Here is an 18,066-nt window from a genome sequence, read left to right as displayed (position 1 = left end):
TGTAAAGATGGCCAGGGTGATTTTTTTTTTCTAGTGTTGTTTCTAATGGGGTGGTTTGGTATCCCCAAGCAGTGTAACATATGATAAGCACTGAATGCATATACCTATTTCCTCTTATGGCTACAAGGTTTGAGAGCTGCATGTACCTGATAGGCTGTTGCCAACAGGTTATCTGCTCTTAGATAAACTTAAAGTACACTTAAAATTTACAGCAAGTTGAAATAAAGTACTAGATATTTAAAGGATATTTAAAGGAACTTTTAAAACTTGTTATTAAAACATATTCAAATGAATTGTTTATAGAACAGTCTGATTTTACTTGTAATGACTCTTAGGTTACACAAAACCATTTGGGCATACCCATGACTGTTTTGGGTTTTCTGTTGAAGGTAGCATTCTTTTCAGTGTGGCATTATATATGCTAGAGAGCCAGTGTGGTTTGTTTTTAACATATCCAGAAATATGAAAGTGGGAGACTGAATTCTAGTCCAGTCTTGCACACAAATCCAGCTGGGTGATTCTCTCCTAGCCCTAATGAATAGGAAATGGCAAAATCTGAAAATTCTGAAATCTGGCCAAGAAAACTGCAGGGGCTTGTCCAAGCAGTCGCCACAATTTGAAAGCATGAATTCTATAAATGTTACTCTTGAACATGATTCATTTTTCCAAAAAAGATGTTTTGAATCCTTTGTTTTCTTGGTAGTATACATTTTTGAGGGATTTATATGTAATACAGGTGATGCTTAAAAACTTCCAGTTGATGTACGTATTAAACAATTTATGCAACAATCTCTTCAGCCAAACTAGGTGAGAATAAGGAATATAAAAAATACACTCCGAAACAGGAGGTTTACCATAGAACCAACAATGTTCTTTTAAGCATAATTTGAAATTGTTTCCGCTGAGAAATGAGTTTGAGGCATTGGTTTCAAGTTGGTTAATGTACTCTTTCTTGCTCATTTAAAGAGAGTGGAATTATTGTTGACTGAGTTTTCTGCAGGCAAATATTTTAAGACATTGTTGGCAGGAGTAATCTTATTATAGAAAGGAGTTTAATCTGAAAGGAATTCAGCATGTTATTTAAGTTCTTACGATGTGTTCCTAATTCTGGTGGTTTAAAACTAAAACTAAAATCTGTTGTGGTTTTGGGAAAAGGGAAATTGCGGTATTTGTACAGTTCAGCTAATAAATTATTGAAGTTTAGGTATAGAACAACTCTTTCCAAAGGAACCTAAAACAATATGCAGAATGTATAAATCTTTGCAGTACTTTTGTGAGTTCATGGTTTACTCGATCCCATTTCTTGAACTTCTTGTTTAACTGGTGATGTGAAACTACCTTTCCAACTTCATTTAGCATGTAATAATTAAGTTATAGTAGCATTCTTTCTTTATAATCAGTCCACTGCATTTGAATAGATTGTAACAGCTGTTTATTTCAGAATTTGAAATTATGTGGGTGCCCTTGGCATAAACCTTGCATACATTAAGCCTCTCAGTTCAGTTCTATTTATCTTGACATTAGCTTTGAAGAGGCCCAGGGATGAACTCTGTTATTATACTTCAATATTTTTTTTCAATTGCTTTGAGTTAAACATTTATGTTGCAGGGACTTCACAAAAATACTTCAGACATTTAAAGTTTTTTTTTCTTTTTTTCCAGAAGGGTTAAAATATTACATTATTATGCAATCTGTCATACTGCTGCTTCTCTTCCATTAGAATTTTTGACGAATGTTTATTTCTTAAACAAAATGTTCTTATTAATTTTGTATGGCACTGAGTATCTGCTTAATTCTGGGATTGTTTTTTAATATTTTAAAACTATATTTTTATTTAAACTTAAACTCATGTTCTTTTCCCAGTCTATAATGTTTCTATGATAGTAGCTTCGTATCAACTTTAATTTCTTGCCTTGGCTATAAAGATATTATGACATGTGAAAACAATATTACTTTTAATATTAGTTTACTTGGTACAGCATTGCATAAAAACTTAAACTTATCATATTCACTTGCAGCAAAATTGATAAGCTGCTGATTATGAATAATGATGTATTTTATTAAATATCCCATTAGTTAGCCAGAAGAGAATGGGTAATACTCCATTAGAACTTTAACCTGATCAGGGTGTGAAGAAAATACCTTTTGTATCCAATATTTTCTTTATTGTGGATGTGGATATGTTTGTCCCATTAGTATTAAAATATTATTGTAAATATTATTTTCTAGATGAAGCCCTAGAAGATTTAAAATCCCAGAAGAAAAAAATAGTAAGTCTCTATCTAAATATGTTTCTTGAAATCTTATCTCTGTGTTTTATATAACATTCACTTGGTTGCAGATATTCTTAAAGGGTATGTGAAATGCAGTTAATATGTTCAACTGATTGAGCTGTTATTGTCAACTGTACATGGAGGCAGGGGTGAAATCCAGCAGGTTCTAACAGGTTCTTTAGAACTGAAAATTTTGAGTAGTGCAGAGAACCAGCAAATACCACCTCTGGCTGGTCCCAGAATGGGGTGGGAATGGAGATTTCGCAATATCCTTCCCCTTCCATGCCCAACAAGCCACACCCACAGAACTGGTAGGGAAAAATTTTGAATTTCACCCCTGCATGGAGGGAGAAAAGTATCTTCTAATCCACAATATATTTTGATGGGCATTCATCAACAGGATTGGAGTGGTGGGGAAGAGACTGTACCATTTATATATTTGTGATTATTCAATGTTTATTACAATCAATATAATTTTAATAAGATTTCTTTATCTGATCATTTGTGCATTTTTGGCACATCTCCATTGAAAGTTGTGTCAGTGACAAGTCAATTGTCAAGCACCAGGGAAATCAGGAGATCCAGGCAATTCAAATGTGTATAAAGATTTATTGTAAGCATTACATTAATCTACATTTATTTGAACTACTAACGCTCAAGGGAAATTTGCAGGAGTTAAGAATAGAAAGGAATTCAAGGTGGGCTGGACTTAGATCTCTTGTAGGCATGAATGACTAATGACACATTTTACTCCTCCCTCAGTCTCAGGCTGGTCATCTCCTACATCAGTTGTACATATTTCTGTGAGCATAAAGTTTGATCTGGAGCTGTTTGTTCTTTATTCTTTTATGTTTATTTAAATTAATAATAAGTTTTAGAAATATACCAGCATTTTTCTAATGTATTCAGCAAATCATTTTTGTATTAGTAGCTTAGCAAGGTTTTGCCTTCAGAAGTGGTTAATGTCGGTTATGGTCAAGGAGATGTGGACAAAAAAATAGAATAATAAGCTCTTACATTTCATAAGTTGTTATAAATCCATGAGATAAAGACTAAATTACCCAAATGATTGCCCATTAGATCATTATCATCCAGAATTTACTCTAAGATAAAAATGCCAGCCTGTTGTGTCCTGGGCTTGGCAGAGGGAAAGAATAGGGAGTTCATCTCTTCCAGGTCTATCTTCCATGTTCAATCCCTATCCAGGTTTGTTGGATAGGGAGGATAATGGCAACTGTTTAACCAATTCTGCTGTTCCATTTAATGGAGAATTTGAGCAGAGTGAACCAGAAGGAGCAACAGCTTGAGTGTAAATAGCGGCAAATTCAGAATGAATTGCATTGAACATGAAATAAAGCACATTTGGAGCAACATCCCATAGTGTGGCTATAGCTAAGAATGCATACTTCATAGATTTCATTGTATATATTTGTAAAGTAAATTTGCATTGTTTTTTCATACTGAGGCATCTATTCTATGAGGATGTGAGAAAGGGGATGACTGAGGAGTTAATGAATTGGTATGAGCAATCTGTAGCATTCCTTGTAGATAAAGTAACTTGGATTAGCCTTAACTCCACCTTAACTTGAATTCCAGTGTTGAAGTAAGGTGGGAGGATATAGCAATAGCCAGCACTTTACTTATTGTTTTGTATTGTTTCTAGCTAATAGACTCAAAGTTGTAGACAAGAGTCTGAAAAAATGAAGGCTGCAACTTTCTTGGATAACTCTTGCCATTCCCGACTCCATTGCTTCCTGGCGAGAGGGGGTTTATCTATCCCTATCTTAAGGAGACAGTAATAAAACTCTCACTTAATATATTCCATTGACAAATTTTGGTTTGTTAGTTGTTGCCATCTATGGGGGTGGTGCTCATCTCAATTTCAAGGATCATTGAGTTAGCGCTGTCTGATTCCACTGTCATGTGGCCAGCATGACATCACAGAGTGCTGTTACCTTCCCACAGAAATGATCCCTATTTATTTACTTGCATATTTTTGAACTTTTAGATTGGCAGAAGATAGGGTGAGGACAGGAGCTCACCCTGTCGTGCATTGCTCGGGTCTTGAATCTGGGCTGTTGCCTTTCCAGACAACAAGCCCAAGTCTTAACTGCTGAGCCATTGCATCATCTTAGGTACTATTAGCAAGTCTCAAATATATGTCAGAGATGCATGCAGGTGATTTATGGCAAACCCCTGAATATTTTTAAATAAATCTGTGAGATTGGTGTCAGCTTGAAGAGTGAATATACCGTAGTACCCAATAACATATTCTTGTGCAATTCCTCACTTGACATAGCCAGATGCATATCTTTTAATTAGCAGATATAAAACTCAAGTAACTAATGAGTTAATAATTAGTATCTTTAAAAGTAACCAGAATGATTTTCTTCATTTATAATTTGTTGTGTACTTGCTGTTTTTACATCCTCTTTCTTCTTCATGCCCAGCAAATAAGCACCGTGTCAACTCTAATTTCACGTTTTACTCTACCTTTTGCTGTTTCCTGTGCTTTGCCCCAGCTTGACTGATAATTTGTTATCTATTACTTTTCTTTTTTAAATTATATATCATTTTTATTAAAATAATTTCAGTAATATAATCTATTACAAAGTAAATTAAAAGAGAAAAATATCGCAAATTAAGGCAAATATATGTGTCCAAGGATAATGCTGCAGGATCCAATCTGAATTGGTCACCAGGATTACTCTTCCTGGCTCGTGTTGGAGCCCATCCTTGGGGAGCATCTCTCTCTTCAAACTGGATGCAATGGGCTGTTCTATGCATAATATTTATGTAGAGCCTGGTTGTGTGTGGCTTTTAGTTGTTAATTGGGGGGTTGTTGGCCAGTTATTAAGTTGTTGATTGTTGTTTCCTGATGCTGCCCTGCCCTCAGTTCCTAAGTAACTGATAAACTGATGTAAATCAGCACTCCTGTTGACTGGCAAGGGATCCGTTTCCCCAGCTTCAATCATCAAGGGGCAGATTTCTCCCCCCACATCATCAGAAGAATGTAAAATAAAAGAGTAAGAAGTACACCCCCGCCAAGGTTGCAGATAATTTCTTCTTCCCATAATGCATCCCTTTAAGCAAATCCATCAACTTTTCAGTCCTAGTGCCGGCAAAAAGTTCGTAAAAAGTTATAAGAATTTCATTAAAATGTCTATTTTAACCTTAATATTTATATTTAACTTTATATTAACTTTATAACTTTATATTTCTTTGATTTACTTCCAAAAATATTAATCTTTAGTTCATTTGAATATTGTCATATTGATCTCTCTTCAATTCTTTTTCGTCCAATTGCATAGGCTTCTTTCTCACTATTAAGCCACTTTTGTAAATTTAATGAAAACACTCAGATCATTCTACTGGTTTATCATTTGCATTTCCCCTTTAATTTTTAAAGCCAGTTCTTTTGTATATCCAGTAAAGAATTTTTGTATGGGTTATTCTTTTGGCCTGCCACTTTAAATACCTTTGTAATCTTATAATTCCCACCTTTTAAAATCCAATATTTCTAATTTCTGCATCAAGCAAAAATGTTTCATTTATTATTCATTCCTTAGCGTCATTTAAACTTAGTTTATCCATAAAAGCCAACATCATTACTATTGTTATTGTTTGCTAATTTCTGCTTCTATTCTTGGAATTCTTTAATATAATAGTTCAGATGTTATAGTGTTTTGTGTCGTTTTGTAAATCTCAATCTGAATCCAAATCAAAGGCATTTTTTCTTTAGTCTTTTCTAGTGCCCATTTTAAATAATAAAGCATCTAATCTCTGTTATGATTTACAGTAGACAAAATAATTCTGCTTTCCACTAAAAGCTATTTATTTTATATAGTTTTACAATAAATCTTATAGTTTCAATATTCCAAATTTGTCTGGATCCTTAATTCATTTATAACACTCTTGATTCAAAAGCTTATTTAGTCCTTTGCCATTTATTTCAAATTCTTTCTTAAATTTATAATTAATTTTTCTTTTGCTCAGAGATGAAGATAGACTCACCAGGTGGCTTTTTAAACTTATTGTTCCGAAGATCTCTGGTAGTTTCATAGTAATTAAATAGGCAATTTCTGAAAATGATTAGAAATAATATTAATAAATTTAGTGTCCTTTAAAAGGCTTTACTGCAGTTGTGAGCTTGATGATTGATCCCTTTGTCTCCTGGCACTCAAACCCATGGGATACTGCTGCCTGCAGTTTCTATATAAGGAGCAGCTGTCCAGTCCACATGTGAGCGATCTCCCATCTTCTCCTTGTCCATTCCAAAGAACTGGTCTATTCATCAGTTCTTCAGTCTCTGCTCTTCATGGAGATATGTGTAACTTGCCATGCCTTCACTGGAAGTCAGGTCTGGTTATTATCCATCACTTTTCCAGTTTACCTATTCACTGTTGTCCACAGTTTAAGATCTCATCAATTAAACAGTGCTATCTAATGGAATCCAGGAAGTGTGCTTCTCTGCCATGGAGCTGCCCTCTGGAATTATATCCTCTAGAGATCTGGATGGCCTCCACCCTGATGATTGCCAGGAAGCTGTTAAAGGCCTGGCTCTTCTCCCAAGTCTTTGGGCAGGGGGAAGGTTATAGGCCCCTGTTGAATTTCGATAGGAGTCATTGTTTACATGGGCCATTTCTGACCTCTCTTTGTTTTTTTGTACCTTTTTAAAATAATAATTGTAAACCACCGAGAGCCATTAGGAGTTGATAGCCTCTAAATTATATAAATAAACATGTAGGCTTTATGTCTTCTCTGTAGGACCAGGAGAAACCATGCATGTGTCATGCTGCATCTGTAGATGCCAAAACCTAGAGCATGACACAAAATTCCCTTATTACCTCTCCTTACTCAGGAGAGGACTTGTAAAATTAAAAAAGGGCTCTCAGCAGAGCACATACCATCACTGAACTGAATGTAGCTTTATTGGCACCCTATCCTTGTTTTGCTTCCCCTTTGCCCTCCCATTGTCGAAATTCCTTGTTCCCCATTTCTTAACTCAGCTCCTTTTATTCAGTCCCCCCCCTCTTTTTTTCTTTCTGCTTCCTCACTCTTTAACTGTACTTTTTGATTTTGCTGGTTTTCATCTCTTCCAGCAGTTTACTTGAGAGTATTTTAGAACATAGTGGATTACGCATTATAGCTTTCTGATTTGGGGGGTGGGGAGTGTGTCTTACTGTCCCAAAAATATGGTATATCATTGTAAGAAGGCTGGCTTCAAGAAATTCCTACAAACATATCTGCTAGTACACGTAGTCCTTGATTTATGACCACAATTGAACCCAAAATTTATTTTGCTAAGCAAGAGTTTTGTCTCATCTTATGACTTTTTTTACCACAGTTTTTAAGTGAGGATATCCAAAACCTTATGTAAGGATGTGTGAATCTTTTCACATTCATTTTTTAATTGGGGACAACAAAGTGATTGCAAAAGACACTAAAAATACATTTGCGGGAGTATGCAGAAAAAATAAAAGAAACAAGAAGCGGATAAATAAGCTTCTGCCCAGATTATCTGTTTCCATAATGTCTGTCAAATATTTTGAGAAGCCTTAAGAAATTTGATGGTTAGATAAATATAGGTGTCACTTTCTATTTGTGACTTCTGATTGTATGGCCTTTTAAGAGGATTAGAGAAACAGTTAGTATAGCCTTTGATAAGGGGTTTTGAAAGGGCAAAAATGTTTTGTGGAAACATTCTCAGTAACTTATAAGAATAAAACCTATGTTAAAAGGTCAAGGAAAATAACAGTATGTGAGCCAATGAATTTTGTATGACCTTTCTTATGTACTGTAGGATTTGACTTCCAAGAAACACTTGCACATACTGGCTAACTTGAGCAATGTGTTCCTTTCTGAAAATAAATGTTACACTCTGGCATTGGCCAAGAGTTCCAGACCACCACTGGGTTGTATGCAATAGCTGTCCAGCTGTCTTGAGGTATGCCTAGAATCCTTTTCTGCTTTCTCTTACCCCACATATGTTTGATGCCATCAAAGCTAATAAGAACAGCTATATCTTTGGCAATACATGTTCAACATAATGTCAGATTTTTAAAAATGTGTCCATATAGGAAGTTGTATTTTTTCTGAAGAAAAAACCATTCTTGCACTCAGTATAATTGGGTATTTGCGAGACCGCCTTCTGTCGCCGATAGCTTCCCACCGACCAGTACGCTCCCACAGAGAGGGACTCCTCAGGGTGCCGTCAGCCAGGCAATGTCAGCTGGCGACCCCCAGGGGGGAGGGCCTTCTCTGTGGTAGCACCTGCCCTCTGGAACGATTTGCCCCCGGAGATACGAAGGATACCAGATCTCCGGGCCTTTCGCCGTGCCCTAAAAACTTTTCTTTTCCATCAAGCAGAGCTGGCGTGAACCCCCCCCCTTTTAGCTCTTTTTAGCTTTTTAAGTGTAAATTGGGTTTTAATTGGATTGTTTTAAATTGTGGGCCAAAGCTGTATAATTCTTTTAATTGATTTTAAATTTTGTATTGGTATGTTTTTTATCCTTGGCTGTGCACCGCCCTGAGTCCAATAGGAGAAGGGCGGTATATAAATTGAAATAATAATAATAATAATAATAATAATAATAATAATAATAATAATAATAATAATAATAATTCCACTTGCATTGAAAAAAAAGGCAAGGAGAAAGTTAAAAAAATATGCAGGAAAAAGAAATTGACAGAATTTTATCTAGTGAAGAGCCTTATTCTATTCTGTGAATAGAAATAGTACTTCTGTTGGAGAACATGCAAGATCCAACCTACTGATAGTTGATTATAACCTAGAGTATGTTCTAATTTTGAGATGCTTAGTGGGGTGAGATATATACTGTAGTTATATCTAATTCTTCACCAGACCTTTAAGCAATGAATACTACTTGAATGGTTTTTGTTTATATTTGTCTTTGTATTTTTTAAATTAATGTTATTTTTATGTTGTTCCAGTCTACAGTTTGTTTTCCATATTTTAATTATTCATTGAGAATCACTTTGAGATTTGGAAAATTCAGAAAAAGTATAGAAGTACATTTAGTAATAATAACTGAAAAAGAGATGCTTGGGGAATGGTTTAATCAAGGGGAAAAAGATAAAACAGCTGAAGTATGAGAAAGAAGTAGAATCTTTGTCTGAAACTTAACTGCAACTCATCCGTATCCATTAAACTGACATTATTCCAAAATAACCTTCCCAAACTCCAGATGGTTTGTACAGTAATTCCCATTATTCACAGTTACATTTGGGAGCCATGTTAGCTGAGTTGGCTTCTTGGCTGTTTAGGTAACCGAGTATGTTAATTTAAAATATTTTCAAGACCTAAAAATCTGGAGTTCTTACTCTGAAGCTTTCTTTATTATATAACAAATTTGTGGTCCTAGCAAACAGATTTTATAAACTTTCATTTCAAAATGTTTTGAGCACAATATTTCATGAAATGCCCTAATTTTGAGTGCAAAGTGGGCTGTCAGGAATGCTGCAAATATTTTATAATGCTCAAAACTGCCCCCCCCTTTTTTGCAAATTTACAAGCTTAAAATGAAATATTGCATGCTAATTATTTGCACTTCGTTTTTTTGATTTCTAATCATGTCAGAATTCACTGGCTATCATGTGTTGAAGCAAGAAATAGTAAAAAAATAATCAGATAATCAGTTATGTTATCTAGATGTAGTAATTTGCCTTGTTACAGAATCTTAGATACTAGAAGGATTTAAACCAAACTTTTGGTTTTAAATTACCGTTTGGAGAATTCTGGCATCTACAGCCATCTTCTGTAAATTGGTTGATCTTAATAATGTAGATAATTTTTTCCTTACTTCTTTCAAAGTTAGCAGCATATATTATTTGCTAAATAAATCCTTGATTTCTCCTTTGGAATACTATCCATACATATTTTTATATTTAAATAATATAATAAGGTAATACAGGGCAACCTTTCCTGGTCTAGCACCTTCCAGAAATATTAAAGTTGTTAAAATTGCTTTAAAGTATACTGTTTGGGAATGCTAGGCCAATGCATCTGGAGGGTGCTTGTTTTGATAGGAGACTTGCCAAAAGGTATCCAGTACAGTATCATTTTCAATTTGCATCTTTCCAGTCACCCTTCTACATCCCATAACAAAATAGTTTGATCAGTGTTTACATAGAGTAATTTTGGTGCAGCAATGAACATGAAATAATAGCTTATTTGAGTGGGAGAGGAAAAACTACTGGATATATAAAGGGGAAGTAAATTTTAACAGTAAGAAGAACCTGAGGAGAGGGGAGCCATCAAAACGCACTGTAAAATGCTTCACATTCCTTGTGTATATTAGTCATCTGTCATAATTTTAGAACACAAATATTCATAGTTAAACTTCTTCTGATGCTGGCTATTAACTGCTAAAATGATATTTTACTAGTGATTACTTTTTTAATTAAGCCCATGTATTAGCCATAAAGCTGCTTGAGTGCATTGTAAATAAAATGTTGTAATAATGAAGTGCTTTAATTACATTCCCTAAAGTATGCATAGTACTCTGTAAATTTTTTATTTAAATTTTTAACATGTTCTATTTTTTTTCCTGAAAGGCAGTTTGAATCTAGCCGTAAAGGCTGCAGCTTTAGCCTTTAAAGTCATTTGAGCAAATTCCATGGCTGTTCTCCCAGTTAGTGAGTTTTCATGGCATTTGCAGCAAGCTAATTGCTTCTGCTAATAAATAATCTAAAATCAATGCTGACAGCAGTTAATTGGCAGAGAGACTTTATTCTGTAAAGCACTTGGCTAACGACCTCCTTTAAATTAATAGCATTAAGTGCTATGAGGAAATAAATCTGAGGAATTGCTTGTCATTTGCTTGTCATGTCTAATAACTTCCAATAATGATAGCTGATAGATTTTTGCACATTCTATTATTGAAGTTGGTGCATGTAATTATTCTCCTCATTATATGTAAACAATTAGCAATATTTGGTGTTTCCTTGCAGTAAAGCTGTTGAATAGAACTAGAGGTTAGAAATTCTTTTTGAAGCTCGATTTTGTTTCAGCTGAGTGCAGACATGTGCATGTCTGTAATTGCATGTATTCCAGGATTTCTCTGGGTCAAATATGTGACTGGAACTGTGGGACTTTTCATTGCTCTCCTCTCTCCTGCATTCATCTTAATGCTCTCTCTCTCACCTATTCTGGGGGATTCCCCAAGTTTTATGGATGAGATTTTGGAGGAGGGAGAAGCAGGACAATCTATTCCGCTAACAAATGTTAATTCGTTGTACTTTTAATTTATGCACTAAAAGACGTGCAATGAAATGTAAAATCTAAAGAGGCCTATCTTGACTAATAGAACCAAAATTTATTTTTAGCTTGAAGAAGTGATGGAAAAAGAAACGTATAAGGCTGCTAAATTAATCCTTGAACGATTTGATCCAGAAGCCAAGAAGGCAAAGGTAGGGTCTGATCTCTGTACTAATTTTCTAGAAAATGCACCATAGAGAAAAACATTTTATAATATTATTATAATTGACAGGATGTTGAGCCGCCATCTGCTGGAGCATCTGCAGTTCCAAGACCTGGCCAAGGTAATAGCTCTACGAAACTGCTGCTTCTCATAAGGAAAATTGTATTTACACAATGTAATGTTTATTCCAAGAGGTTTTGAATAATTTGAAACATTGCTCCGTCATGAATATGATCTGTTCCTAAGCAAGAATTAGAGTAGGAGTGGTTCTTTGTGGATGAGTGAAGGGAGCACAGCTAAAAGAAGCAGAAGATTCCTCCCTCTCTCCGATAGGCATGGTGAACCCATGAAATTGATGGACACAAATATCTAGGGATGTATGTAGGTTTTTCTGCCTGGCTTGACCCTAGATCCCAGGAACAGCAAGCCCTTTGGCTGCAAATAAAATAATTTAAAACCTTTTTTCTATTAGCCATTTTTTCCTCTCACAAGTCCATAACTTGACAAAATTCAGAAGAGAAATTGTTATACATAAACACAAAGACCCCCTCCTGTCTTTTCAGCAGTGGAACAATATTAAAAAAATATTCATATACATCTGGCAAAGAAATAAAACAAAGCTGAAGTTGTATTTTGAAGCCATAGAGAAAAATATTTTTTCATCATGCCTTTTCCTCTAGTCATTTGAACATATACATGGATTAGTTTCTTAAAGAGCTCTAAATAGGATGCAGAAATTTGAAAATAAGTTGGCCTGAAGTAGAATAGTTCAAGGCAGAATTTGAATTGTGTCTCAAATGATACAGAAATCACATAAATTCCTGGACCCTTGGGTGCTAATACTGTTCTTATCTACACTAGGAACATTTTATTCAGAGATGGTCCCTGCCATAAATAATGATACTGAATTCAGAGCTACTCATTGCAGCTTTGCTGGAAGGGCAATTCTAGCTCCACTTGTATATTCCCATGGTTGTAATTCTGTATGACTTAATACTTTATCAGTAACAAATGCGCACACTATATTCAAGTTGGAGTGCTGAACTATCATTTTGGTCTGGTTTTGATTCAATTGGCTGACTCCTATCTGATCCTCAGTCACACCAACAAAATGACAAGGTCAGAGCAGAGCAACATGTTGACAGTATTTCAACACCTACTTCAGAACTCATTATCCATGGCAAATTCCTGCAGAGCCAAAGGCAGTTTTATGTATTAAGGATGATTTAACAAGCCTCCCCTTCCCTTTGAATGAGAGGTATTATGATAACAAACTCATTACTAACTAGGTATCTGATCTTTTTTTGCATGGACTTGAAGTTGCTGTTCAGCTTCCCCAACAGAAATGTAACCACAGCATCTCACTGTTCCATTATCTAAATAACCAAATATTTTTCTGAAGTCAAAAATTGGAGCAACTTGTTTATTTCTGCACTGATCAGGTCTGATAACCACAGGAGAATTTCACTGTGTTTGGTAGATTTTGAATAGGGGTGTGATAATGTTTGGATAATTATCTAGTGGTCCAAAGTTCATTTGATTTATACTTGAATATAAGAGATTTGCATTTAAATGTAGGTTATGTCATATGTACACTTCTTCAAAAACACCAAGAGATACATCATTGCTTCACTGTTGTTCAGGTGAGACCCTCTTATACAGTGATAGGATTAAGTGCAAGAATAGATTGCTCTGCTAAATTTAGTGCACTCTTCTGCTACTTTTGGAGCGCAACTTTCTTTCTCCTGCTTTGGCTAATACAAATCTGTTGCTTGATCTTGAATCACTTGGAATGTTGTTCTCTAAATTAAGTATGTGAATGTTCTGTCAGAACTTCGCCATCGGACCCCAGTGCGAGAAAATGTGCCTCCACCTGTCCCAGTTACATCAAAACAGGGATCTCCAAAAGCTATGGGTCTAGTGCCGCCACCATCTTCTGGCTTGCCAAGAGACATTTCAGCACCTGGGGGACCTCCGGAGAGAACTCTGTCATCAGCCTCACCGCCAAATATGTTACCGCGACATCCTGGGTCCCGTACTTCCTCAATGCCTGGAATGGGTAAACAGAGCACTTAATGTTGTTTACAGTTTATATTGTTTCCTCTAGTTACCAATAAAACAGGCCATTTTCAGACAGTATGGAAATAACATTTTGTTGGGAAATAGAAGAGCAGTTATCTGATTAAGCAGGAGTTCCATATTCAATTAGCCATAACTCTTTACAGCTGGCACCTTATGATAGCGAAGCCTATTGCCTGAGCTCATTTAACTGTTATGGCTTCTTTGTTTAAATGGCAATAAAACTTTGCAGGATTCTGTAGTCAACAATATAGCATACCTTTTTATGTTCTTGCTTTAGGCAAGCTCCAGGCTTATATAAATCAGGTACATAAGAAAACACTTTCAGAATACATTCAGTTTCATACAAAGCTCTGGGCATATTTTTAATGCATGTTTTGACATTTATTTAAATTTTTCTTCTAAACAAAAAATACAGTGCTGTAAAGATTAAAGCGTAAAATACTCAGGAACTGAAGAGGATTTTCCCCATTAGCAGAACTTTCTAAAATAACAAGCTGATAACCAGGAGTTAATATCACTTAGCATCTTATTTGAAACATTTGACCTCAATTTGTTTTAACTGAACTCGGAATTTCTGTTTTGTAGATGCATCTTTTTTCAGATGTGGATATAAAACTTTGCAATGAGTATTTCTCATTTATTCACAGCATTTATAGGCTACCTCAAACTGTGTGGAAGTACAGTTGCAAGAAAAAGTCTGTGAACCCCTTGGGATTACGTGGAGTTTTGCATGAATTGGTCATAAAATATGCTCTGAACTTCATCTAAGTCACAATAGAAAAACACAGTCTGCGTAAAATAATACTACACAAACATTAGATGTTGCCATGGTTTAATTGAACATAACATGTAAACATTCACAATGCAGGGAGGAAAAAGTATGTGAGCCCCTAGCCTAATGACTTCTCCAAGAGCTAATTGGAGCCAGGAGTGAGCCAACCTTGACTCCAATCAGTGTGATGATATTGGATGTGTTGCTGACAGCTGTCCTGCCCTTTAAAAACACACACCTGTTTTGGGTTTACTGGTTTCAAGAAGCACTGTCTGATGTGAACCATGCCTCGTAGAAAAGATCTCTCAGAAGACCTGCGATCAAGAATTGTTGACTTGCATGAAGCTGAAAAGGGTTACAAAAGTATCTCCAAAAGCCTTGATGTTCATGTGTCCACGGTAAGACAGACTGTCTACAAATGGAGAAAGTTTAGCACTGTTGCTACTCTCCCTAGGCGTGGTCGTCCTGTAAAAATGACTGCAAGAGCACAGCGCAGAATGCTTCTTGAGGTGAAGAAGAATCCTAGAGTGTCAGCTAAAGACCTACAGAAATCTCTGGCACATGCTAACATTTTTGTTGACACATCTACAATAAGGAAAACATTAAACAAGAATGGAGTACATGGGAGGACACCACGGAGGAAGCCATTGCTGTCCAAAAAAAATATTGCAGCACGTTTGAAGTTTGCAAAAGAGCACCTGGATGTTCCACAGCACTACTGGCAAAATATACTGTGGACGGATGAAACCAAAATTGAGTTGTTTGGGAAGAATACACAACACTGTGTGGAGAAAAAAAGGCACAGCACACCAACATCAAAACCTCATCCCCACTGTAAAACATGGCGGAGGGAGCATCATGGTTTGAGGTTGCTTTGCTGCCTCAGGGCCTGGACGGATTGTTGTCATTGATGGGAAAATGAATTCCAGAGTTTATCAAGACATTTTGCAGCAAAATGTACGACCATCTGTCCGCCAACTGAAGCTCTGCAGAGGATGGGTGCTGCAACAGGACAATGACCCAAAGCATACAAGTAATTCAACAAAAAAATGGTTTCAACAGGACAGAATACGCCTTCTGGAGTGGCCCAGTCAGAGTCCTGACCTCAACCCGATTGAAATGCTGTGGCATGACCTTAAGAGAGCGATTCACAATAGACATCCCAAGAATATTGCTACACTGAAACAGTTTTGTGAAGAGGAGTGGTCCAAAATTACTCCAGATCGTTGTGCAGGTCTGATCTGCAACTACAGGAAACGTTTGGTTGAGGTTATTGCTGCCAAAGGAGGATCAACCAGTTATTAAGTCCAAAGGTTCACATACTTTTTCCTCCCTGCACTGTGAATGTTTATATGTTATATTCAATTAAACCATGGCAACATCTAATGTTTGTGTAGTATTATTTTAAGCAGACTGTGTTTTTCTATTGTTGTGACTTAGATGAAGTTCAGAGCACATTTTATGACCAATTCATGCAAAACTCCACGTAATCCCAAGGGGTTCATATACTTTTTCTTGCAACTGTAGGTAGCAAAAAACAATTCAGTGTACAATAAAATTAAAAAATCAGAAACATTACAGTATTTTTAAATTAATCCATTAGGATTACCCAAACCATACTAAATACCAAAAATGTAGCACCAATTTTACTTCTGTTCAGAAAGCAAGAAGGTTTGCAGTTTCCCATAATTCAGGTATTCCATGGAGTTGGGCTGCTGCTGAGAGAAGTCTTATCACCTGATTCATAGTTTATATGCTTCTTGCATTTAATGCTAGTTAATTCTCAGGGTGCCTTTGTCCATCTTTTCCTGCTTCTGAGCAAAGTCCAAGTATTAAAGGATGAGGTTGTTTTCCAAGATGGATGGCTGGCTCTCAACATACTCTACCTTAATTTTTTTTTTTTTGGCCTGTCTTGCTTTAAATTATGACCTACTTTGAGTCCTCTGTTTAATTTCAAGCTGTGTTTATGTAACATAGTATGTTTGATTTTCCACATGATTATCCTGGAGACAAAGTTATTAACTATACAGTAGGTGACATTGTCTAAGCCTATCTTCCCCTACATTGCACAAACTCGGCTCCACATCTAGGCATGTTTATGTTGTCAAGCTAAGTGGTAACTGACTATATCCAAAGAAGCTAAGTTAAACAAGAGTTCTTGGTTCTTTATATAGAATGCCAGAATGTGATACTCCCGTGGAAGAAATAAACTGAAAGCACTTCATGCAAAAACATTTCTCCTTGAGAAATGAGAAGATTTGAATACTAAGTTCTTGCCATCAAGAACTCCCACTATAGAAGTATTTAGATTCCGTTAATTCTTTGTTTGATTTTACTATAAATAGGAATCATTTTATTGGAGCCAATTAGCAGATGCAAGTCTGCGTATCCACGGGAATGCATTGGTGCAGTAACAGGAAATGGAAGGAGTTGAGTCTGTGAGGAACTCTTGCAGGATGAGTGAATGATTATGAAGCCATGTATGAGGAAACTTTATATTTCTTACTTTGCACTGTTTTGGGCTGTTGATGATTTGGAATGGGGACTTTTAGTTCTTTTAGAAATAATTTTTGTATTTGGTGGTGTTTCAGCTCTAACAATGCCAATAAACTGACATGTCACTTACAGATCGGCACATACTTCATAGCAATATAAAGTTATTTGAACTTTTCTAACTGAACTGTATTAATAAAAGCTGAACCATACATTTAGAGAACGTGATTATTAATAATACAATAATAATTTAATATTACAATATAAATAGGTAATGCTATAACATTATCAATCCTAAATGTAGACTGTGAATTCTTTGAAAACAGCCATAGCTTTTATGCAACTGCTGTCACATGACAATGGTGGGTCTAAATACAAGCAAAATATAGCAAAATATTATTTTATTTTGGAGTTCCAATCAGCAAGCCAGATTCTGTTGATGAACAGGTCTCACCTGTTGCAGAGCCCTGTTTTTCAGTGAATAGTTTGCGTCCTGGTTTTTTCACCTCTTTTTGGCCTTCGGGCACATTGAAATTTTGAAAGTGTGTTGCAATTGCCCTGAAAGCCCATTTGCAAAGTGACCATTGTAGTGGCAGGACTCATCACAAACTAAAAATTCAAGTGCGTTGTGAAATTGGGAGGTTGCCAAGAGGAAGATTCATTGGCGCACTGATGCTAATTGGCATTGCTAAAGCTTCCAGATGTTAATAAAATTATCTTCTGAATGGTATGTTTTAAAAATATTATTTTGAACTTTCTTTCCCAAGCCACATAGTGTCTTCCAGCACATTGGCAGTCTTACTTTTTATTTCCCAGTGGTTTCTTCCCCCCCGCCCCCTCAGCATTCAGTACTAATTTTGCTACATGTGTGTGTGTGTGTGTGTGTGTGTGTGTGTGTGTGTGTGTAATACAGTTGCTGCCCTACTATAAAATCGTTTTTTGATTTGAAATTAAAAAATCAAGCTCTGCGATAAGCAAGTGATAGAAGATTTCCCTATTTCTC

General features: G+C 35.9%; 1 protein-coding gene across 11 annotated transcripts in view; it reads left to right on the top strand.

The window, feature by feature from the left end:
• Positions 1-18,066, top strand: part of LNPK (lunapark, ER junction formation factor) — a 63,204-nt gene that overhangs the window by 28,542 nt on the left and 16,596 nt on the right. For all 11 annotated transcript variants that reach the window (XM_060688025.2, XM_060688026.2, XM_087882037.1 and 8 more), the window contains 4 exons: positions 2,230-2,270; positions 11,622-11,705; positions 11,786-11,837; positions 13,548-13,775. In XM_060688025.2, the coding sequence (XP_060544008.2) occupies positions 2,230-2,270; positions 11,622-11,705; positions 11,786-11,837; positions 13,548-13,775 (405 nt within the window). The remainder of the gene's footprint in view (positions 1-2,229; positions 2,271-11,621; positions 11,706-11,785; positions 11,838-13,547; positions 13,776-18,066) is intronic.

This window comes from Pantherophis guttatus, chromosome 1 (assembly GCF_059756535.1).
Source record: "Pantherophis guttatus breed Tessera chromosome 1, ASM5975653v1, whole genome shotgun sequence".
Taxonomy (NCBI): Eukaryota; Metazoa; Chordata; class Lepidosauria; order Squamata; family Colubridae; genus Pantherophis; species Pantherophis guttatus.
The sequence above is the reverse complement of the archived record's forward strand: the minus strand, read 5'-3'. Positions and strand labels throughout refer to the sequence as shown.